This window comes from Colius striatus, chromosome 2 (genome assembly GCF_028858725.1).
Source record: "Colius striatus isolate bColStr4 chromosome 2, bColStr4.1.hap1, whole genome shotgun sequence".
NCBI lineage: Eukaryota > Metazoa > Chordata > Aves > Coliiformes > Coliidae > Colius > Colius striatus.
The window spans coordinates 102,486,394-102,510,201 of NC_084760.1; the positions used below are offsets into that span (position 1 = coordinate 102,486,394).

The 23,808-nt window shown below is 42.3% G+C and overlaps 1 protein-coding gene across 1 annotated transcript in view; it reads right to left on the reverse strand.

The window, feature by feature from the left end:
- Window positions 1-8,984, reverse strand: part of IGF2R (insulin like growth factor 2 receptor) — a 58,995-nt gene extending 50,011 nt beyond the window's left edge. The window contains exons 1-2 of the mRNA XM_061991626.1: window positions 8,730-8,984; window positions 1,422-1,555 (exon numbers count right to left, since the gene is read on the reverse strand). Of these exons, the coding sequence (XP_061847610.1) occupies window positions 1,422-1,555; window positions 8,730-8,887 (292 nt within the window). The 5' untranslated portion in view covers window positions 8,888-8,984. The remainder of the gene's footprint in view (window positions 1-1,421; window positions 1,556-8,729) is intronic.
- Window positions 8,985-23,808: the final 14,824 nt, after the last annotated feature.

Sequence of the window (23,808 nt, forward strand, 5' to 3'; positions counted from 1 at the left end):
ATGCTGCTTCCTTTTGTAATCCACAGGCAATTCAAGCCTCAACTGCAGGAAACAAAATTCTTGCTGTACATTTCAGGAATAAAACATGTTAGCAGCATCACATTAGCATGGTGGTCTAAGACATCACACTCCTCAGAGTACAAGATGCTATTACAAGCAATTGCAGCTTGAACTCAAATGCAATCTTAGTCATCTCAGAAAACTTCAGAGCTTGGATAGTCTGCATTACATAGAAAAAAAACAAACAACATGAAACCATGAACTGAGATATACTTTTATTTATGCACCCAGAGATTTTGGGTCACAACATCTGCAGTTCGTTTGAAAAGCATAGATTGACTACAGCCTGAAACCAAAGTATCTCTAGAGTTAATGGAGCGGGGAGAATGAAGGCTGACTAGCTGCAGTGCATCTACATACAGGTGAGAACCATCTTCCTCCTCACCACATTACAGCTGTTCAGGCTCTAACACTTTTACTGAAGACTCACAGCTTCTCTAAGAGCTGCCAGACAAAGGAAGGCAAGATTGGCAAGCATGTTAAATTCAGACTTCAGACTTGCAACTACTAAGAAGCGGTCTGAAGAGATATTACTCTTCAGAAAGCTATTGCTTTACTCTATGAGAAGTAGCAGCCAGCTATCAAAAAAAGTTCTTCATCAGAATTTACATATTATTGTTTCATCAGCTGAAGCACTGAAGCAACCTTAAAAGTGACAAGTATCCAACAAAATAAGCACACAAATTCAAAGCACAAAGTCTTTCTAACTGAAAAAATCATGTGCAAGCATGTGTATAGGAATATGACAGTTTCATATCTAGATCAGCATGCAGAAGTCCATTGCTCCTCCAAACACCAAGGACATCTGCAAACTACTGAAGCAGCCACCAGATTTGACAAGCATAACTGATAACAGAAGACTGTATGTAATTGACTTCCGCTCTGTGTGACAACTCAAAGACAACACGCCAGAAGCTTAGCGATACTCCAAGATTGTATTACAGAGAGCAACCTGATTGAACAAGAAGCTAATGCTACATCTGACTAGGTTGTGGCACAGTTTAGACCTATAACTGAAGCTTTATCCTCTGTTCAGTATCAAGCTTCAAACAAGGCTGTGCACAGCGCACAGCCTGCCACAGGCAGATGTACTTATTTCTGCTTGAGATATCTTTGCATAGTTTCACACTAGACTACAGTTAACTAGACCATCAGATAAGTTTAACTGTCCTGTGAAGGGATTATCTGCAATCAGATCACGTTTTTCCAAATGTCTCCAATAAAGGTACAACAGAAAAAAAGTTTTATACTATTCTGAGGAAAAAAAAGAAATCTTCGCTAACATGTCAAAGTTTACAGCAGTTGTAAGATCATCCCTTAATATTACTCCAAACTACTTAAAAGACACTTTTTTTACTTACCTACAGACTGATAGGCCTTCTTTTGGATGTCATATGCACAGACTGCACTTGTGCCTTCACATTCTTCAATACGGAAACAGAAGTTTATTTTATAAAGCACCTGTTTGTCTGCATCAATGGCTTCCCATGTGTAACTGAAATGAACAAAAAAAAGCCTATCAGTTGGTATTCATGTTGTCTGCACTGTCATCTTCTAGATGTTAGTCTCTGAAACAACCAAGTTATAAAGCTAAGAGTTCCACTAACCCAAGTTTCGTATTCATGTTCTATATCTGTAAATATCAGAAACAAACGTTATTTTGTCAAGGCCAAGAATAAAATAGATTTAACCACTTGAGGTGCATATATCAAGATCACTTTCCCCTCTCTTGAACACCCAACCATCCATTTTTCCCCATCAAATCTGTGAAGGCCACTCCAATGAGGCGTATCACAGGTGGTGAACTGTTTTTGTTGAGAGACTGATAAACCTATCAAATGTATCTGTCAGGCTGCACTTTAGCAATACGCAAGAACAGCATCAGAAGTACTAAGTCTAAATGGAACAGAGCAGCCAGTCTCACCCTGCCTGCCAGCAGAGGAGCCACCAAGCTTCAGAATCAAAACTGAGGTTGAGATTCTTACAGCATTCAGACTGAAAGATGCTGATAATGCTTATTAGGGCCTAGCTACATCTTAATGTCTTTGTATATATAGATATCTACCACACTATTGAACACACAGATTTTGAAGGGTGATGTCTGAAGCTGGAAAGCAAGCAGACCTATCCACAAGAGACTAAGTGAAAGATAACACTACAGTCATCTCAAAGCCAGCTGTCTAAAAACTGGTAAAGCAACATGAAGTCCTGGTTAAATACAACAGGGAATAAAGCAGAGTAACAGAAGAAAAAAGTTAACTGCAGCGTAGTTCAGAGGTAGAGTAAGCATTCATTTCTCTCATTGCAGGCACCAAGACTGCGGTGAGATGTGTTCAGCCCCACAACACAGCATCACCCAGCTCCAAGGCAGGCCCAAGTCAGCTAGTTTGGAGTCAGGCGCTCTTTAGACAGCCTGGCTAACTAGCAGCAGTGCTGGGGCCAAGCTCCATTAAAGATGCACAGCTTAGTAAACACTTGCTGCCAGCTCGGCTCAGCTACAACTCCTCTGGTACTGGCAGCAGCCTGCATCTTCTGGATGGTATTGACTTCTGCAACATAAGAGATTGCCCAGCTTCCCTTCTATCCCAAGTGGAAACTTCAGGAGGATTAATACAGAGATTCTTCATGTCAGAAAACTAAGGACAGCACAGAGACTTATTTAGGTATTCCTGTTATTTACAACTCAAACGGGATTTAATGCATCCAACCCACTGAAACATTTACCTTGATCTCCAGGTGATGCACTACTTGACATTATCATACTCCATATCCCCTCAGGAGAATCCTTTCTTGTTCCACTCCAAAGCCCAACCCTTGGGTGAGGAAGAGGCAACAGCAGCTCAGCTACTTTACTCTAGACTTTGAATCCTAGGAGAACTCCTCTCAAATCCAGTGCATCCCACCTCTAATCAAAGAGTCAGTAGCAATGTACTTTTTCCTTTAGTTACTGACTACAGGGTTCTTCGCTTCCCTATACTACAAAACCCTTAATAATGTCAGTCTGCTAATGGCTGGAACAAGTTAGGGAAAATTCTTGAGTTCTTTCTGCTAATTGAAAAGAGTATCTTTATATCCTAATTACAGTGGTATATAAAGATTTAAATATAATAAAGCTCAAAAAAAATAACTTACCAAGTACTGAGTCGTGACTAAAATCCTAATAAAATTACTTTTTAATAAGATTCAAGGATCTAGACAAATACTTTCCATTACTGTTTCCTCATAAGCAGGCAGAGTTGACATTTTACAGTTGTACTGATTGTACTGAGCCCCTTTCTTGCATTTTTGAAGTGGAAATACAGACAATCTCAATGCAGGATCATTATGAGAATCAAGTCACAGTATAGAATAACCAAAGTTCAGAAATGGAAAAAAGCTTGACAACACACAATCACCAACACACACAAAATTAGGAGAAACTGACTCTACCTTAAAGGGCTCTAAAAACAGCAAAAGATTAAGACTAAAGCCATTTTTACCTCCAGAAGAAAATATATTTTCATTAAAATACAATTTGCTCACAATGAAGTCCCAGAAAGTCAGTGTTTCACTGAAAGATCCCCAAGGGCTCCAGAACTCTTTTTTGACAGGTTGACTAGTAACATATAATACTCATATACAAAGTTTTTCATCAAGCTAGAGTGTTCTTCAGCAATTTTTTTTGATAACTTGCAAATTAAATCTGATTTTGAACAGAACAAGAATCTAAGTCCTTCACAACAGAATTATCACTCTATTACAAGTTTTGCTTTCCCCATTCCATGTTATGAAACAGAGGAAATCAATATCTTCAAGTAAGTTCATCCACTTCAGAAACAAGAGAAAGAAGATGAGCAGCTTATAGACCAGTAGCAAAGTAGTCACTAAAGCCAGCTCTTCCTTCTGCCTTTTCATAGGCCCCTGGACAGAAAAGGCTGAGTCCTTCAAAACAAGATACAAAAAGGAAGTAAGAAATGCCATGTTTATTCAGTCCAAATCACAACTTCAGTGGCATACAAAGATGAAAATCTAATGCAGTTTCAGAGTAGCATTACTTTCAAGGAAGTTCAAGGGACTTTTCTTTAAATGGTTAGTAGGTGCAGGGCAGGATTCAATACAGTGGGTTGTATGTAGCCTAAGCAGCTGTTCTTACCCGAAAGATGCGAAATATACTTTCACAGTAAAACCAAGAATTATTTCTCTCAAGTCAGAGTCCTGGCATTAAATCAGTTGTTGGGATCAGTTTCAAGTTGCATGTGCTCTACTTTCCAATAAGATACAAGCTGACGTCTACACTGCATTGTCTAATGGAAAATGTTGGCAATCACATCACTCAACCTGACCATGGCTGAGCCACATGGGACAGATTCCTCCAGCTGCTCAGTGTTCACTTCCACCAGCAATGATGCCTCATGAATTTCCCCCTCAGCAGCGCCAGCTGAAGTTATCCCATTTGAAGGGCTTCAGATATCCCAGATTCAATACAATTGAGCTAGTTTAGGGAGCTGTAATATCAACAGCTTTAAAAACCCTTGGTTGTGGGGTCCAGGGGGCTACTGCTACCTCATGGATGACACCATTCAAGCAGCCATTTCTGGTGCAGTTCAAGATCTGAGCTCAAACGCAGCATCTGCCTTGATTAAAACTGTCAAACAGCTGTGATTTCAGCAAAAACAGCGTTAACATCTGCTTCCAGATAAATCCAGCCATAGACTACCCCACAGTTAGAGGCCTGAAACACACCTCCACATCAATCTGCCTGCGGCAGGCTCTCCTCCTCTCCCCTGCACATTGTTGGCCTCAGTACCCGACACAAGCTGGATCCAGAGACTGCCCTCTCTCAAAATTAACTCAGAAAAAACAACAGGTGCCTGTGCATGTGCGTGGAGAAGGGCCTGAGCCCAGTCAGGTCCTGGTCTGGCCCACAGTGGTTTCTGGCCACACACCAACAGCAGCCGGCAAGGAGGCAGGCAGGGTCAGCCCAGACCACTGCCAAAAGCAGTTGTGCAAGCGAGGTTCAGACAAGTTACTGGGAATAACCTTGCCTGTAGGTCAGCTTTTCCAGCTACACATCTTTGCTTTTAAGAAACTGAAGCAACAGAATGAAAAAAGACTTTCCAGCAAGTTGTAAGATCGAAAAAAAGAAAAAAAAAGAGATGCATTTTTTTTGACAAATCAAAGAAATAACTCACTGAAAAAAATAACATGATAAATGGGAAAGGGATATGAGCATTACAGAGTCTAGTTTGCCTTGAGAATCAGTAGCTGGGGCATTTGAAGCCAGACAAGCTGCAGATGGCTAACAGCTGCCACAGCCCCACACCAGAGTAACTCTGAGGTTTCAGCACTAGGGAACTACTTCAAATGTAATACAGCACCAAAAATACTATTGTTACCATTCTCAAGTTTTTGGTTCTCAAATTCTTACTCAAGGGATGACTGCTAGGAAGAAGGGCACTCTCTGCTCCAAATATCTGTAAAATGTAGTTACAAGGAAACATGCATTTGCTTTCTGGGGAATGTAATGAAGTGTCTCATTTTGCTGAAGGAGTGTTACACAGACAACCCAGCACAGAGATGAGGCAACCTAAAACCACAGAGTTGGAAAGCAGATCTCTGTGCAGAGACATATCTCCACAAATTTGTGCCCAGCAGCTCCTCTGCTATTGTAATACTGCAGAGATTAAACTAATACCTGGAGGTCTTTATGATCAGATTCAATCAGCATGATAACAGGTAGATAAACCTGGCAAGAACTTCCAGGATGACCGCTTCAAATTTGAAGCTAGCAGCTCAGATCTACCAGTTGCCACAATAATCACCGTCAGATGTGACTAACATTTTGGTACAAATATACATGATAAAGAAACTTCTATGTCAAAGCAAGTTCTTCTCAACAGAAAATGAGAGCTTGAATGGCACAAGGTTCAAAGCTACCACTATGCTTCAAGAGTTTTTTTCATGCCCTACTCATGCTTAGCTCTGCCCTAGCTTACCTGTCACTTTTTCAAACCATCACGCCCTGTGCCATGACTTCGGGCAAGTCTTCTTGCAAATGCGTCATGCGTAATAGCCTCACGGTTACACCACAAGACATTTCGGCTTTCACACCACACTGTAAACCACATCTACTACATCATCGTCGAGAAAACATAAGAGACCACAATTTGACGTTCAGGCACGCAAGAGCTGCAAGAAGCTCATGTGCTGAGAAATCACATTTAAGTTCTTATAACAGCAGCTCTGTAGGCATGTGAAGCAACCAGCCACATATGCAAATAAGGCCAGTAATGAATTATTACATCTCTCACTTAAATGTGTCAAAGCACTTAACAGAGCTGAGCAAGTTCACCTAAAGGTCACCTCTCCATACCCAGCAAATGCTTCTTTATCGAGGCTAAGTTGAACACTAAACCCACAGTTTACAGTAGCACATATGAGCCCAGCTGTGGTTTTGTGACAAAGGCTGAAAAGACAATGTGTGAATAAACTGTACATTCAGTCAACTGTAAGAGTTGTGTTATTAAAAACACAACACTCAACATAGACTTGACTTACAACCCCAGAATGTGGAAATTCTGCATAAGAGCAATCCTATGATATACATCAGTTTAAGGAGTTTCCTGTCATCAAATCTTCTCACAGCCAGATTAGATTATCAGGCAAAATGGTAAGTAAAGGAGACAGTTTGGATTCGCTGCTCCACCACGCTTGAAACATTTCCTGCACTTTTTTAGAGGGGAAGGAAAGTTTTACAGGCACTTCCCCAATGTTACATGTAAGGTGAACCCAAACTGTCAAACCCTCTTTCATTTCTGAAGTAGATGGACTTAAAGAACAGTTCACAAAAGTAACTGCAACTCCAGAACTTGTTTATCCCATGTTCTCACATGAAAAATGTAAAAGGAATTAGGAGAAATGGGCCAGGAAACCAAAGTGGCTAGTAAATTCCTATATCCAACCATTTTCCTGTATTCTTTCACAGGTGACATATTGCAGCAATGGAGGTGACACCTTGACACAGAAGACAAAAAGGCAAGTTTAAGCTGGGTCATGCCACACTTCTTGCACAGAATGGTTCTGGCACTTTTCCCCTCCTTCCTGCAAGAGGACTGTCCTAACTTGGGTATCACTCTAATGTTAGTTAAAGGAAAGTCAGGACCTCTACCAAGCCCTCACATTTTCCTTCCTTGCCCAACTTTTGACATTCACACACTAGACACAGAAGCTGCTGCAGCTTCACCAGGCCTATTAGGCCACACAAAAGTCAGAAGACTTTTCTTAACAGTTCTAAACCAAATCAAAACCTTGAAAGGTTTAAGGCAAAAATCGGTTGTCAGGGACTCATCCCACATGCCAGCATTGTGTCTTTTAGCTGAGACATCAGCACGTAGCATGTTCATGCTACGTAACTGCATCATCTTTGGCTTGGTAGCTTTTCTGCAATTGTGTCTTGAGATGATGCTTCAACACTCATGTCCACAGGGTCTTGCCACCTGTCAGACTGCAAATTCTTGGGTTTTTCCTTTACAATTCTAGATTACTACGGATAAGTCCTTTAAAGCAGCTTTCCCCACCATGGAACACAAGCCAGTGCATGTTTTTGAAGCAGGCTATCTTAAAAGGAAAACTGACAATTAGGCTGTTTATTCACAATTAAATTTCACTTGCCAGTAACAAAAACAAAGCTAGCTTAAGTAATCTGCATCCAAAAAGAGAATGCATGTCTCTCAATGGCAATTGCAAATATTCCTCTGGTCACCAACAAGCAGCAAAACCCCAACAGACACTGATAGGACATAACACTATTGTGAGATTGGAATTGCTTGAGAATCACATCATTTAGGATAGGGTTTTTTTAAATAATCATTAGAGCCAGAGGAGATCCAAAAGCCACACAGTAGCTTCTCATTTCTGTTTCAATTCTACATCTGATAAAACCTCTTTTTTTTCTTTTTGCCATCCCATATGGGTTAATCTTGCAATCAAATCTCCTCTGGCTAAATAATGAGCACTAGTAATATAGTGTTGCCAGACTAAATTCCTAGTTGAATTCAGAGTAGGAACATGTCAAAACATGAAGAACAGTGCCATTTCCATAGAGCAGGTCTGTAACTTAATGGCATTTGGCAATAGCCGTAGTAAAAAGAAAACAGATGTGACGACCCTTCGAAGCTGCTTTGGGTTTTTTTCACACTAGAATGCATACAGTAACGTAAACCAACAGTCCTGACCACAGGCGACTTAGGCAGAACAAGTCTCCCCATCTTCGCACCTGCAAGCTTCCTGGATCTGCAGGGCGACGCGACGAGGCCCCCCAGGGACCGCTCCCGCCGCCAGCCCTCAGATCGCACTCTGAAGAGACTCGCGCAGCTTCACCGACCTCCCAGCACTGCCGCGCCTTCGCGACACACCGCGCTTGCTCCTATGCCCGGGGACACCCGCACGCCCGGCCGCGGCCGGCGCTTCCCGCAGCGCTTCCCGGACGGACACTCACCGGAAAGCGCGGCCAGAAACGCGGCTCGTCCCGCCGAGCCCCCGAGCTGAACTCCCGCACACGGCCCCGCGGCGGGCAGGAGGGAGCAGGGGCACCGGGAGAAACCCCCCTCCCCTCGCACTCCGCCGGTTACAGCCTTTTCCCCGTGAGAAGGCTCTTTCCAGCCGCCTCGTTCCGCCTCAAAGCTGCTCACCTGCACAGATCCCGGTAGGCGTCGCTCAGGGCCGCGGCGGCTCCGCCACCTCCCCCCGGCTGCAGGGGCAGTGACAGGAGGCCGAAGAGGAGAGGGGCGAGCGCGGCGGCGCGGAGTCGGTGCCGCGGCAGCGCGGTGCGGGGAGCGGCGAGTGCCATGGGCTCAAACCGGGCCGGGCGGGGCCGAGCCGGGTCGGGCCAGGCAGACACGGCTGCCCCGGGACGTCAGGCGGCGCCGGCGAACAGCGGACTCGTCATGTGACCGCGGCCCGCCTACTCCCCATCACGTGACCGCCATCATGTGCGGGCGCGGCGCTCACATGATGCGCCCCTTCCCCTGCCGGGGGGTGGGCGGAGCCTCTCGCTGCCCATCAGCCCCGCGGCCCCGGCACTGCACGTGCTGGGCGCGCCCGCTGGCCGCCTGGCTCCCGCGCGCACGGCCGTTACCTGGCGTCAGCGGTGCGGCGCGGCCCGCAGCTTCCCGCGGTCTGTCTGTCAGCCCGACAGTCAGTCAGCCGGCCGGTCAGTCATCAGTCTGTCCGTCAGTCTCTCAGTTAGTTGGTCAGTCAATCAGTCTGTCGGTCAGTCAGTCAGTTTGCTGGTCAGTCTGTCGGTCACTCTGTCAGCCAGCCAGTCAGTCATCAGTCTGTCAGTCGGTCTCTCTGTCGGTCAGTCAGTCAGTGAGTTTGCTGGTCAGTCAGTTAGGCAGTTTGTAAGGCAGTCTGTCAGTCTGTCAGTCGATCTCTCAGTTCATTGGTCAGTCAGTCAGTTTGCTGGTCAGTCTGTCAGTCATTTTGTCAGGCAGGCAGTAAGGCAGCCTTGTCAGTCTGTCAGCCAGCCAGTCAGTCACCAGTCTGTCAGTCGATCTCTCAGTTAGTTGGTCAGTCAGTCTGACAGTCAGTTTGCTGGTCAGTCTGTCAGTCATTTTGTCAGGCAGGTAGGCAGTATGTAAGGCAGCCTTGTCAGTCTGTCAGCCAGCCAGTCAGTCACCAGTCTGTCAGTCGATCTCTCAGTTAGTTGGTCAGTCAGTCTGACAGTCAGTCAGTTTGCTGGTCAGTCTGTCAGTCATTTTGTCAGGCAGTATGTAAGACAGTCTTGTCAGTCAGTCTGTCAATCGGTCTGTCAGCCAGCAAATCAGTCATCAATCTGTCAGTTGGTCTCTCAGTTGGTCAGTCAGTTTGCTGGTCAGTCTGTTAGTCATTTTGTCAGGCAGTTGGTCAGTGTGTCAGGCAATTTGTGTGTCGGTCTGTCGGTCAGTCAATTTGTCAGGCAGTCAGTCAGTCTGCCAGGCAAGTCTGTCAGTCAGTTTGTCAGTCACTCTGTCGGTCTTTCAATTTGTCAGCTAGTCGGTCAGTTTGCTGGCTGTCTTTGCAGTGGGGTCGAGTGTGCAGAGCCTCACCCTGGGAAAGGCACTGTGGACAGCATGGTGGCCAAGTCAAACATATACTGTGTGGAAAATCTTAACTGGGGTTTTAAATGCTACTCAAAATGTGCAGTGATGTATTGGGAGAGAACAGAAAACTTATCCCATTAGAGATGGAGACTAAGAAGGTGATGACAGCGATGTAGTTGATTTTAAGGCTGCAAGAATTGTTTCCACAGCGAGGAAGCTGGCCTGATATGGAAACCATCCCCCATTTCACACAGTGTGCAGGAGAGGAGCCTTGTACAAGTCAGAAGCCTTGTCAGATGGAACAGATACTGCCCTACCACCTCTGCCTCCTAGACTACTGAGAAGAGCTAGCCAGTCCAGAGCTTGTACAATAGACCGTTTCCAGGATCTGTCAAATTTTAACCAGGTTGCTTAAGATTCAAAAGAGGGACATTGGATTTAATTTTTGTGAAACTGCAGTTAAGAAGCAAAGCAGCTTAGAGTGGGTAGAGGCATAAAGGTGGGGAGAGTGAAGAAAAACAAAAAAATTACACTTGTGGAGCTGACAGCTGTCTTATTTGTGTGAAGAAATTCTATTCACTCATTATGAGTGCTTTCCAAAAGAAATTTCCTTGCACAAAGAAGCGTAAAAGGCTTATAACTGAAACAGTCTATGGTTTTCTTGCCCCATTCCCTGACATCCAAAGGAATAAAACTGCACTGGAGATCTGTCTCTGTGGCAATTTAACCTGATTCCAGGCTGCTGTGATGTACTCCTTTCCTTGTTTTCTTTCTCAGCTACATATACCACTTCCCTCCTTTAGTAGTTCCGTAACAAGGCGGTTGGACAGTCAGACAGGGCAGTCAGACTGTTATAGACTCTGACTTGACCGAAAACTAGCATACTGTTTTGACTGCTCTAGATCAGTTTTCAGCCATATCAGTTGCCTGATTCAGACACCAACACCAGTTCGAGAACGGGGAGAGAAAGACATAGCTGGTGCTGCAAGAAGGAGGGCTCAAGTAAGATTAGTTTTTGCTGCTGTGAAATTTCACCCAACTAGAGAAGCCAGAAGTTCTAGCTCAAATCAAGCCAACAGCTCTCAGCTGCCATGCCTGGCCTCAGCCCTCTGTCTTCTCTGCTTGTGTGCTTGCAGGCACTTGTGTAAACCACTCAACTTGATTCAGCCCATTAGGTCCAACAGAAAAAAGGTCTGGAATAGTTTTCTGCTGGCTCAGCAGTTGTAGCAGCTTAGTGAAGTGATGAATCCTGGTACAGAGTCAGAGGAGAAAGAGGAATGTAAAGCAGAAAGAGGTCCACATAGGTAGATCTGTTCAGCTATGATGGCAACTTAGCTGTCAAAGTTATCACAGCCTAACCTAAAAGAATCAAAGAATGGTAGGGGTCGGAAGGGACCTTTAGAGATCATCTAGTCCAACCCCCCTGCAGAAGCAGGGTCACCTAGATCAGGTCACATAGGAACATGTTCAGATTGGTCTTGAAGACCTCCAAGGAAGGAGCCTCCACAACCCCTTGGGGCAGCCTGTGCCAGGGCTCCCTCACTCTTTCAGTGAAATAGTTTTTTCTTATATTTAAGTGGAACTTTTTGTGTTCCAGATTCATCCCATTACCCCTTGTCCTGTTACTATCTATTATAGAAAAAAGAGATGTCCCAACCTCCTGACACCCACCCTTTAGGTACTTATAAATGTTAATAAGATCACCCCTCAATCTCCTCTTCTCCAGACTAAACAGCCCCAGTTCCCACAGCCTTTTCTCATGTGAAAGATGTTCCATTCCCCTCATCATCTTGGTGGCCCTGTGCTGGACTCTCTCCAGCACTTCCATGTGCTGGAGATAATAATAGCAATATCCTCAGCTGACGAACAGAGAGAGAGGCCTTCTGTTTTATGCTGGAAAGAGAATTGTGACGTGAGACTAATCAATCTATCTTTGCTCAGAACTAAAGAAAAAAAATACTGAAAATAACTGGGTAAATGCTGTTATCTTTGACAGTTTCCTATTACTGTATGAGGGATTACTGACAAGTCTTGCTCTGTTGTTTTAGCCTTCAGTGGATTCCTTAAAGCTCCAAATCTGATTACCCTATCCAAGAATCCCAGTTGTCTGCTTTTAAGACTCTAGCGTGTATAATTTAAAGACAAGCTTGATGGTATGAGCTCAAAGGCTCAAAAGAAGACAAATGAAAGGGACTAAAGGACTATGAAATTTATTATTTCTGTTGTAATGTCTCTTAAACTTTGCTGCTCTGCTGACAATACCAGCATCACTCACTCCAGACAAAGCAGTGAAAATATATAGGACTTACTGGTAAATTCTGTCTCTGTTTACCAAGTTGAGTTAAAAATTTATTGACTGGGAAATGTGCTGCAAATAGCAATGCAGGCAGACCCACTTAAGCTTCTGATCTTATTAGCTACCTGAGTTTCAGCAAATAGAGCTTTATTCCTTATCTTTGTGAACATTTAAGCTTGAGGATGACTCCAGTGAAGACAATGTGACTGCTCAGCTTGCTAACATTAAGAATGCCTGTAACAATCTGCACTGTCATGCCTGGCAGTGTTTCTACACTGTCATGCCTGGCAGTGTAGAAACAGTTAATTTCAGCTATCTGATAGGAGCAAATTCAAAGTTGGTTACTGATGAAAGAATGAAGAAGCTTACATGAGTTACATTCTTCATTCTGCATGCTGCTTTGTATGCATAGGCCCCTGTGTTTGTGCAAGGCTCAGGCACTTCGGAGCAGTTTCTTTGCATGCAGAGAAAAGTATGGGAACAGCTACCTAACAAGAGGGAAAGAAACTGAAACATCAGGAAAAAAGTCTCAGAACAGAAAAAAAAAGAAATTCTGCTTTCATCCACTAAAACATATACATCAACCTAACAACAAATCAAAGTTGCAACACAACAAAGACAGCTATGGAGCTGCAGAAATACTGACATATACATTGTAAACACAAATACCTTCCAAATAAAATTATAAAGTAAATATTCAACAAGTACAGTCGTGTGACTGTTGCCATTTCCTATATATATTCCTTAAATTTTATAATCTCTGGGTTCCAGTGGTTCTCTCAAGAGCCATGAAATTTCTCACATGTTTAAAGCTAAGCATATGCACAAAAACTGAAGGTAAACTATGTATCATTCATTTTTTGCATCCTAAAGGACATTTTGCAAACAGGCAGGAATGTTTCATTCTAAGTAGTGTTTATAATAATAACTTAAATGCTTACCACACTTGTTGAATTATACCAGCATCTCAGCTAAGCAGGTACTGTGAGACAGTGTTAAAATATTCTGAAATGTAACCCCATAATCTTACCTGTTCCTCAGGAGAGGCTCAGCCACATGACTGCTAGTTAACACTGCAGTAAATCCCACTGTACCTGAAGCCCAAGCTGAAAATTCCAATTTAGGTATGGTTTTCAGTAGGCAGCCTATTGTGAAGAGATGTTGAATACATAGCTCCTCTAGGATTTTTCCTTGCAGCTTGCCAGGTGTCAAATGCCACATTACTTCATGTTCTTCTGATTCGCAGTCTTGCTTCATGTGGCCAGTATCGGCTGTGCAGTACCAACTGGGTGAGAGGCAGCTCGATTGTACTGTTACTGTCTTGGTTCCCTTTAACACTCATATCTGATATCTGCCTTTTCAGTAAATAGGAACAAAAACTCTTTAAGAATCCAGAGCTATTTCTACATTTGACTGTGGGAAATTCTTTCTCTGGTGAGGTTTGAACAGTTTATTTCTATCTGTCTGTTAGCTACACTATAATAAAATAATTATGCTTTGTGGATAATTCACAGGGCTTTTCCATGGAGCCCTGCTGTTCTTCAGAAAGTACAGAGATGCTGCTCACTGGATTGTTTTCTCTTCTTTCCATTTTTCTTGCTCACTACACCTAGATTTTTGTCTTCCTAATCTTACACCCATTGCCATTATTTCTGAATGCTCCTTCAGAAATGGTCTTTTTGCTGCTCAGTCTTTCACCATTTCTGTAGTGCTTTCTACTCCTTTTTTTTTCCATTTTCCATTCCGCTTCTACTCTTCCCTGTTTCTTTCTCTCAAGCAGTTTTCAAAAGCAAGCTCTTGATACAAGTTACCTCCTGATTTGTTATGGTGAGTTATCCCACTTTATAACATTTTAAAATAAGACTGTTGAGGAAAACTGCCCGGTGACCTTGTTTGGCAGACTTAGGTTTAGGCTTCTCAATGCAGTTAGAGAGATAATTAATGACGTTTCCTAATCTAGCTGATATTGTTCAATGTAACTGCAAAAGATTATCAACTTCGTCTTAACACTTTGACTTTCTTTGAAATCTTTATCTTGTTGGGAAAATCCTCACATACCGTACTCGATGTGTGCGCTGAAAGGGCACTGTTTTGTCCTGTGTCTTAGAAGATTAGAAGAAAGCCCTAGTCAAGGCCATTCTTGAGCCACTGAATAGCAAATGTATAGCAGCTTTTCTGTATTCCTCCATCTCTTTTCACATTTTTGGTATAGATTTCAAGGACTAAGACTCTTGGCTAATTATGCTTGGGTCAGAAGTCAGTATTTCATAATAACAAAGGATCTGATTCACCAGCTAGGACCTAGGTTACTTGGTAGAGTTACATCAAGTAGAGCAAGAACAGTGAAATACAAACCACTTTACCAAAGTAAACCAATGGTACTTTCATTGGCAGTCAATGAAATTTCACTAGTACAAGTTTTTTATGCCAGAGGAATTTGGTTTGATTTCTCTGCTAATCTTGTTTCATTTGAAGGACCTATTAGAAATGTAACACTATTTAACCTCAAAGCACCTTATCAAGGCAGAAAATGTGGAGTGAAAGACTCTGGTATTTTAAACCTTGTTACCCTGTGTTGCTCTTCACACTTTGGTCTGTTTTCCATTCAGGAGCTTCTGTCTCTATGGTGTGTTGTTGACAGTCATCTCTGAACTAGCCGCCATCCTTTGGTTCTGTGACCTGTGCCTATACCAGATGGACATGCAACACAAACTTGCTCTTGGCTGGCCTTGCTGTGTTGCCAGAGAGCATTTTGTCAGACCGGCAGATATAGTGTGGTGGAAGCAAACACAGTCCCCCCTTGTAAGGCAGGCTTTGGAAATGAAAACATCCCCAAATGTATTTGTTATTTTAGAGTTGTTTTCTGACAGTTCCCTCTATTCCCTTCCTGACTTCAATTTGTCAGCAATCTCCGAGTCTGTTATCTGCTGTCAGTAGTCATGTACTCCAAAAATATCACCATCTCTTTCCAAATATGATAATCTATCATGTTTTACTCTCCAGTAACTTGATTTTTCCAACCATTTTTTAACTTCTGGAGATCAAGTGTTTCTCTTTCCTGCATCTGGGACCTCATCTGTAACATAATTATCTCAATGTAAGTTGCAGCCCAGCATGGAAGAATGTGATAATGGGAAAAGATAACCTCCTGCTCCCTCACCTACAGTAGCTGAAGAAACGGCTGTGTTTCCTCTCCTCTGAGAAGTGCAAGCTGGCACAGGACAAGTAAAGATCACTTGCCGTGCAAAAAACTGCAGGTATCTCTTGTGGAGCTGAACTGAATAAATGAAACTTCTTATATGTAGATTTACTGCTTCATTGTGTCATGTTTTTATTCTGGGACAAGAAGCAACTTTTCTAATTTAGTAGTTATTTCACCCAATTCATGCATTATGTATGACAATAAGTTCTCATCTGTTCCATCTTGATTGGCAGCTGATAAACTTGTGGTTTGCTTCACTTTTCCTGGCTCTGTGTAGCATGGTTTCTTTCCTTCATAAACGAAGGACACTAAAACGAAAATGCCATCTTAAAAATTAACAAACTTCATACACAGCAGAGAATTACCAAATCAGTTTTGTTTAAAGCAGCAAAGGTCAACCTACATTTTCTTTCTTCATACTTCTCTCAGGGGAAAGAAGCTACACAAGACACTTCTTGCATAATGTGCTGTTTGTGGAGGACTGAAATATGTGGTATACTTTATTCACTTGATTTTTTTATCACCCTGTTTTGCTAGGATATATTTTTATATATATATATATACAGATTTTTTTTTATAACCACATTCATAAATATGCTTAGGCCTCTACTGAATGTCTTCTAGATATGCATTTTATTTCCATTACATTTGCCTGTAAAACAATTTAAGATATCTGAAGTAGAACAAATAGAAATAAGCTTACATATAAACTCATTCAGAAGAAAAGTAATGGTCTGTTTCTTTAATAATAGATACTGCATTTCCCTATGTGTTTTATATTCACAATTTGCTGAAGAAGATAGGGTAGAGGGAATTGAATATCAAAGCAATGTATATATGAAGGCCCAGTTAAGCTATTACAGGATCCATGCCAAATAACAATATTGTATAAACAGTTCAATGAAAGATTCACATTAGATTACAGAATAACAGAATCTCAAGGGCTGAAAGGGACCTCGAAAGATCATCTAGTCCAACCCCCCTGCCAGAGCAGGACCACCAAGAGTAGGTCACACGGGAACTCACCCAGGTGGGTTTTGAAAGTCTCCAGAGAATGAAACTCCACAACCCATCTGGGCAGCCTGTTCCAGTGCTCCATCACCCTCACAATGAAGAAGTTCTTCCTTGCATTTCTTTGAAACCTCTTATGTTCCAGCTTGTACTCATTACTCCTTGTCCTTTCATTGGACATCACTGACAACATCCTGGCTACGTCCTCCTGACACACGCCCTTTACATATCTGTAAACGTTAACAAGATCACCCTTCAGTTTCCTCTTCTTCAAGCTAAAGAGCCCCAACTCCCTCAGCTTTTCATCATAAGGGAGATGCTCCACTCCCTTCATCATCCTGGTGGCCCTGTGCTGAACTCTCTCCAGCACCTCCCTGTACTTCTTGAACTGAGGGGCCCAGAACTGGACACAATATTCCAGATACGGTCTCATGAGGGCAGAGTAGAGGAGGGGGAGAACAATAACAGATTGCACACGTAGATCATAAGACAAGAAATAGATCTCCTAACTGCACTGGTCTGAATCTGTGATATCTCCACCTGAGTCAGTGGAATTAATTCAGATTTTCCTTACCTTTTCTTTTTTTCCTTTCAGAACCTGAGTGAAATGAACAGAACATGTGTAAATATGATAGAGAATGTGCTACATGCATCAGAGAATGTGAAATATGCATCAGATTATCATGGAATGACGACTGTCCTGAAGAGTTCACTGACATTTTCTCATGTACTGACATGAAATGTAAAGGTATGATAAATGTTATCATGGGGATAAAAATCTTATGGTGCACCTTTACTGAAGTTAAAACTGCAGTAGACGATTTATTAGTGATAAATATTGATATTTCCAGATAGTTATTTCCTTAGCAGCTGAAATAAAGTAATATTAGGAAATACTGTATATGTCCTCCCCCAAAATGGGACAGAAGATTGGTGCCACACAAGAGAGAAAATAGTTTTCCCTGTATATTATTTGCCTTAATTGTCAGCTTCTCAGTGTTTTATGGTGCACTCAAGCCTTGGGACATGTGCTCTGAAACAAGTGTTGGATGAGCTGCTGCCTGCTAACAGGACCTGCTAGCACTAATGCTTCTTTGAAGCCTTCAGTAAAACTACTTGAAGGGATTTTCTGCATCTTTTCTTCTTGCCACTCCACACAAAGCAATAATGAAGAGAAACACTTTGTTTCATGATGGGCAGCAGTACTAAGAGCTTGTTCAATCCTTTTGGCTCTGTTTTGTTATCCTAATGCTACAGGAGGTACATGGTCTCACGAGTATGGCCAAAAGAAGGAGTAATGGCTGCAGTACATCTGAGTAGGCAGGATAGGAGGCATCTGATCTCTGCAGATTTTGACAAATCTTATGTTAAGGCTCAAACTGGAGAGAAGTATGAGTGGGGTACATAGCAGAAAACTCAGGATGGATAGAAGGAGGAGAGACGCATGACATACATTTTGCTGTGACTTCCCAGGGACTTAAAATAGCTGTGCTGTAGGCTTCAAGTCTTCTGCTGTAGGGATTAAACAAGGGAGAATCCACAGGATGGCACATGTAGTGGCTGAATGATGCTTTGGGAGGTAACACCAAATCCAGCCAGGGAAAAGAACAGATAAAAGTTTCTTGGTGCTGATGGATGCTAAGAAGCAGAGGCCAGTGTTATGCTCAGAAAGATATATGCTAACAGATAAATGAACCAAAAGAGAGCTGATTATTATCAGTATATAGATAGCAAATAGAGCTGCATTTACAGAGGACCTCAGCCATGCCAAGGTGAACAACGTAGGCATCGTTCATTGCTCTGACACTGGTCTGACTGGCCAAGCCTGTCCCCTAGATAGGGACAGGCCTCTTTCAGGCCAAGCCCAGGAAAAAAATCACCAAATAGCCAAAGCAAAAAATTGCTGGCTGTGTATATTTGTTTTCACCAGAATAATTATACTTTACTGTAGTATGTAATTGAGTTTTTTCGGTGAGCATAAAGTATGTGTTCATCTGAAAATTTTCACTTCTAATAAGAACTTTTTTTCCTATTAAAAATCATAAAGTTATATCTGAAACATATATATCACTCTTTGAGTCAAAAAATATATCCAGATAGACTATAGACAACATAGACCATAAAGCATCCTCTTTCAATGCATTTAAGCAAACATTTTTTTTCTTCTGAGCTAGAAGAGCAGGGTGTTCACTCCGTCTCTTGTACATAGCTGCTAAAAGTTTTGCATCTCTTTGTGGATCCTTTGTACATGAAAAATACTTGTTTCTATAAATATTTTCATTTATTCTTCACCTCAACAATCTGTTCTGTCATTAAATTTACTATTTATTTGCTATGATATCTGATTGTCAAGGCTCATATCTGTCATAAAGTAAATTTGTAATGGGGTAAATAAAGACTTCATTTAAAGTTACTCCTTTTCCAGAGAAACTTTGTGTTGAGTTCTAAAAAAAACCGCCAAAACTTAAATTAGTTATTTGGTGTCACTTCTTGCTTAGTGATGTTACAATGATAGAATCCAAGTAAGAATTTAGTCCTCCTACCCTTGAGGACAATCCTTCAGGGTGACCATGAAAAACTAAGGTACAAACTATAGAGGAAAGAGAAGTAGACAATGTTAGTGGTGGAAGAATTATAGCAAATTGGAGAAAGTTTAGGATTAAAATCACTGTAACAAATTAACATGTTAGACTAAATTTCAAACCTATGGACTAAAAAGTCTAGAAATTCTTACTATAACAGCAGCAGGTCCAGTCTGTGTATTTAACGAGGCAAGAGTCCAGTTTGGGAAAAAAAGATAGGTTGTAATCATACAATTAAAATTTGAATTGCTATATGCAAGGCAGAAATGTTAGAGTTATGCACGCTGCCTCAGCTCAGTACCTCTTCTTTCAATTTGGAGTTTTGCACCTCCAATACTTTCTTTGAAGCTTCATCTTTTAGGCTTGTAGGAGTCAACTGGAAAAGCAAAATAGTTCCATGTGGACATCACATAAGTCCCCAGGCAACTAAATGGAAAGCAAAATGGCCTTCCTGTTGCGTAGGTAGTTAGAAGCCCTGAGTAGTGGATTTTAATAAATGATTTCTGCATGGAGTTAGAAAGAGAAGCAGCAAAGCACACACGTGGCGGGCAGCACATTATAGCAGCTACATACAAGCTCACATTGATTTTCTGCTTTCTCGTGACCTAGGTACCATCTGAGAATTCTCTCTGCTGACCAGCTGCTCACTGCAACATCAGCAGGCTGTGAATACCACCACTTGAGCTAAAGGAGTAAGTGAAGGGCCCAGGTAGCAGTTTCCTTTCTGCTGCAAACTAGACAGCACTCAGGAAGGAGAGATGGGCACACAGCTGGGTTTCACCCTGAGACCCAGTGGAGGTAACAGTGGTGCACATACCACCATCAGGACTAGAGTACACAGTTCAGATCTAGTGTAACAGGCCAAGGGCTGTGGGTATTTGCAGGTCAAGAAAGCAGTGCAGGGAAAGAATTGCAAATGTAGAGGATGAAGGTCAGCTATGGATTCAAATGGAGTCTCTGGATACCTTCTAATCAGGTGTTCATGATGAGGGGAACTCAAGGAATCACATGCAATCCCTTGTATGGAACTTCTCTGCTTGCAAAACCCAGTGTCTGGATCATCCTTCTCCTGAGACTGACAGGATGGGAGGACTTGGGAAGGAATCTGTCCCAGGTGATTACAGAGAGAAGCTTAACAGGCTCCCACAAGACTAAATTACCTAGGACCTTGCAGGATTTTTTAGACCTATCTAGGATTTTTTGGAGGACTCTACAACTGAATTGCCCCTCCTATCCTTGAAGGATTTCACAGGCAAATCTCCAGGCTAAAAGTAAACTGAGCAGTTTGTTGTTCCTCACCCCTCTGCCCTTGCTGTCACAAGGATCATTCACAAAGTCTTTGAGTGGTAAAGAAAAGCTGCACTAAAAATTCATCATATCATTTTGGACCTGGACCCATGCAGCAGCTTGCTCCATGTCACCCTCTCTACCCAGGGGGTAGCTGTAACAGCAGAAATACTCTGTGCAGTGCCAAGACTTCCCTCTCTGCATGTCTGACCACACTTCTCTATCTCACAACATTCATGTGGTATCAAGTAGAACAAAACTGTGTTGAAGAGAGTTTTAATAAAGTAAGCATTATACTGGGCATTTCTTCCCTGAATAATTCCTTGTCTTGACTGCACAACAAAACTGATTCCTTATTGCCCTGGATGTTACAAGAGATAGCAAAGAGATAGATGCTCTTCTGAAGTGTCCATAGCATAAATGTGAAGACACAACACTGGAAACAAAGTAATATAATCCTCATTTTATAGGCACAAAAGGGAAGGACAGAAAAATTAGATGGCAAGGCTGCATTAGAACAGAATCCACATCTCTAAACTCCATGGCTAGTACTTTATCCACAAGGCAATTTTTCTTGTTTTGCACCACTGCAAAGTGCTTATTAACACCAAATGATACACAGAGTTATTCCACCCTCTCCCACAGATGTAAATCATTTTAAAAAATGGAAGCTGGTGAAGAATCGCATTCTTGTGCAACAAATGAAGTGTCACATTTTCTCTTTTTGGGGATTTTTTTAATGATGGAATAATGTGCTTATCAGTTCCCCTTGTATTGCAGCCTGCACAGAGAAGAGTCATCAGGTGCTGTGGTAAAGAAGAAATAACATCTCTGAGATATTTTTATCTGTGGACTGGGAAACATTAATCATTTATCAACTGCTAGCTGTTCATTCTTACTCATCCCTCTGGGCTTTCTTCTCATGCTGAATCATAATTTTGTCTGCTCTGTGAACTGTCAACTGATGGTTGTCCAAATCCTGAAACATTTGATGGCATGGCCAGACACAGGTGAAGAGGGGTAGGAAGCTAAAAGTCCTAGAGCACCCATTCAACTCGTGAGCATCCAAATTGTCCTCCTGTGTATTATTGCCTCTTCAGATCTACTGCTCTGACTGCATACATAGTGACCCTTACCCTCAACCTCTTATGATAATCTGGGTATGCTTAAGCACTGTAAATAATATGCCTTATCTCACCTAAGTCCCGTTGAGGGAACTGGGTTACAAGTGTGATTACAGTGGGCGCATATTTTGAACATGCTTCCTGTAACTTTGCCCCTCTTTCTGGTTTTCTGTGTGATTGTCATAAAGGGTCTTAAGGTAAGGGTAGGGAATGGCTTTAGAGAAGAGTCTAAGTTTTCTTTTTTCTGGTCTGGATCTACCCTCGTATTCAAGTTTATGGCATTTGTCAGCTTTGACAAATTTTCCAGCAATCCGTTAGCCCCCAACAGGTACATGCACGCACGTGCCACATACTCATTCCCCTTTACCTTCCCAGCATGTCCACAGACCTGCTTGTGTATCCTTCAGTCACCATTGATAATGGGGACCTGGTCTGCTGATTTATCATTCCAGCAGTACAGTAGATCACTGCTCTAAGAGAGAAGCAGGCTGCACTCATCTAACCACTTGAATCAATAGGTGACTACCGTGGGATTCAAATTTCAAAGACAAAACCTGGGACAAGTAGAGGGGCTGTCATAAATAAAGGTTTCAATGGAGTTGGGGAATTAGAAAGATATAAGGGTAACATCTCTTCCTTTTCCTGAGTCTTCTCTGTAATCAGATATGGCAACACTTTAACATAAGGAGACAGGGGCACATACGTAGAAGGAATATTTGTCCTGAGATTTCTTCTCGCTGTGAATTCCCATCCAATCCTCAGTCTTAACCTACCATCTTTATTCCAGGACTGGCAATCTTTCAACAAAGGAAGGCTAGGTTGTATTTTTCTTTCCCCAGTTAGCTATTAAGTGTGCCAATGGAAACTTGGCGGGAAGCTGAAGATGCTGCTTCTGCCTGTGGCATGAGGTCTCAATTCCTCATGAATTTGGAGCTCCATGGGGGCCAGAAGCAGATGCATCTCCCAGATGCCTATTCGGAAGTGCCAGAGCTTTCTGACTGGTCAGACATCCTATATTGGGCATCTCTGAGATAAACCTGACCTAGCCTGATGCCCTCCTTGCTGTTGTCTTCCTCTGCTCCCTGCATCTTGGCTGTTGTTGGGCAAGTGGCCCTGGAAATCAAACTCCACAAAATACCAGCCCCAGTAGCTTGGTCTACAACAGAAGGAGGCAGTCAGCTGGAACAGTGGGGCAGGAGTGTAGCCCCAGTCATGTGATACACCTTTCCTTTTTTCTGTTTATCCAAAACTGATTGTTACAAAACAGAAAGACCACATGTGAAATATATATTGTCCAGAGAACAGCTAAATACTAATTAAGTGGCTGGGACAGCAAGTGTTGGGACTGACTTTCTCATAGACTCCTTGAATAACTAAACCCACAGGAACAATGATATTTTGGAGATAAGCCAGCCCCACCTCTCATAATTAGGACAAAAGCCCTCTGTGAGTTGACAACATCCCTATGTTGCCAGCTACTCCTGTATGTCAGGTACCAAATTATCCAAGGACTCAAAGAAATATTGATGTCACTGGAAATTATGCAACATGTGGTTTGAAAACAGATTCCAAAGTTGCCCCCTAACCAGGGAGGAACTTGACCGTTTGATATATACCTAAATGTCTTACTGGACCAAAGCTGCAAGATATGGTTTTGAGTGTGTATGAGGACTTAAGTGGATTTCTTCCTCTGTTTCCCCCAGGGAGCAACTCTTTTGCGCACTTAGACAAGCTGGAAACAGCTGAAACTAAATCCCAGTGTGTAACATGAATACTGCGTTTAGTGGGCTTGACTTTTAAAAACGTGAATACACACAGGCCCTGATGACTTCAATAGCATTTATGGGTGCTCAGTGCTTGTATAAATGTCACACTATTTATAACATATTTGTGTGTCCTTTTTTTATATTCTCTGCTGGCCCGTCTCTTTTCCACTGTGGTATCCTTGACTGACAGAGTCACATCAGGATGTAGCATGTGTTTGAATAATTAAGAAAATACAAACAGAAGTTATCTTTATTCTAGCCTGTATTTTTCCATTGCTCAACCACCAAAGATGACAGTACCATTTCACCACTGCTCTTTACATTCTATGGAAGAAAAATTACCTTTTTTTTTTTTTTTGCAGTGGTTTATTATACCTTCCAGGTCCAATTTTTTGCCCATAGAGTTTCCCCTCTAAGCT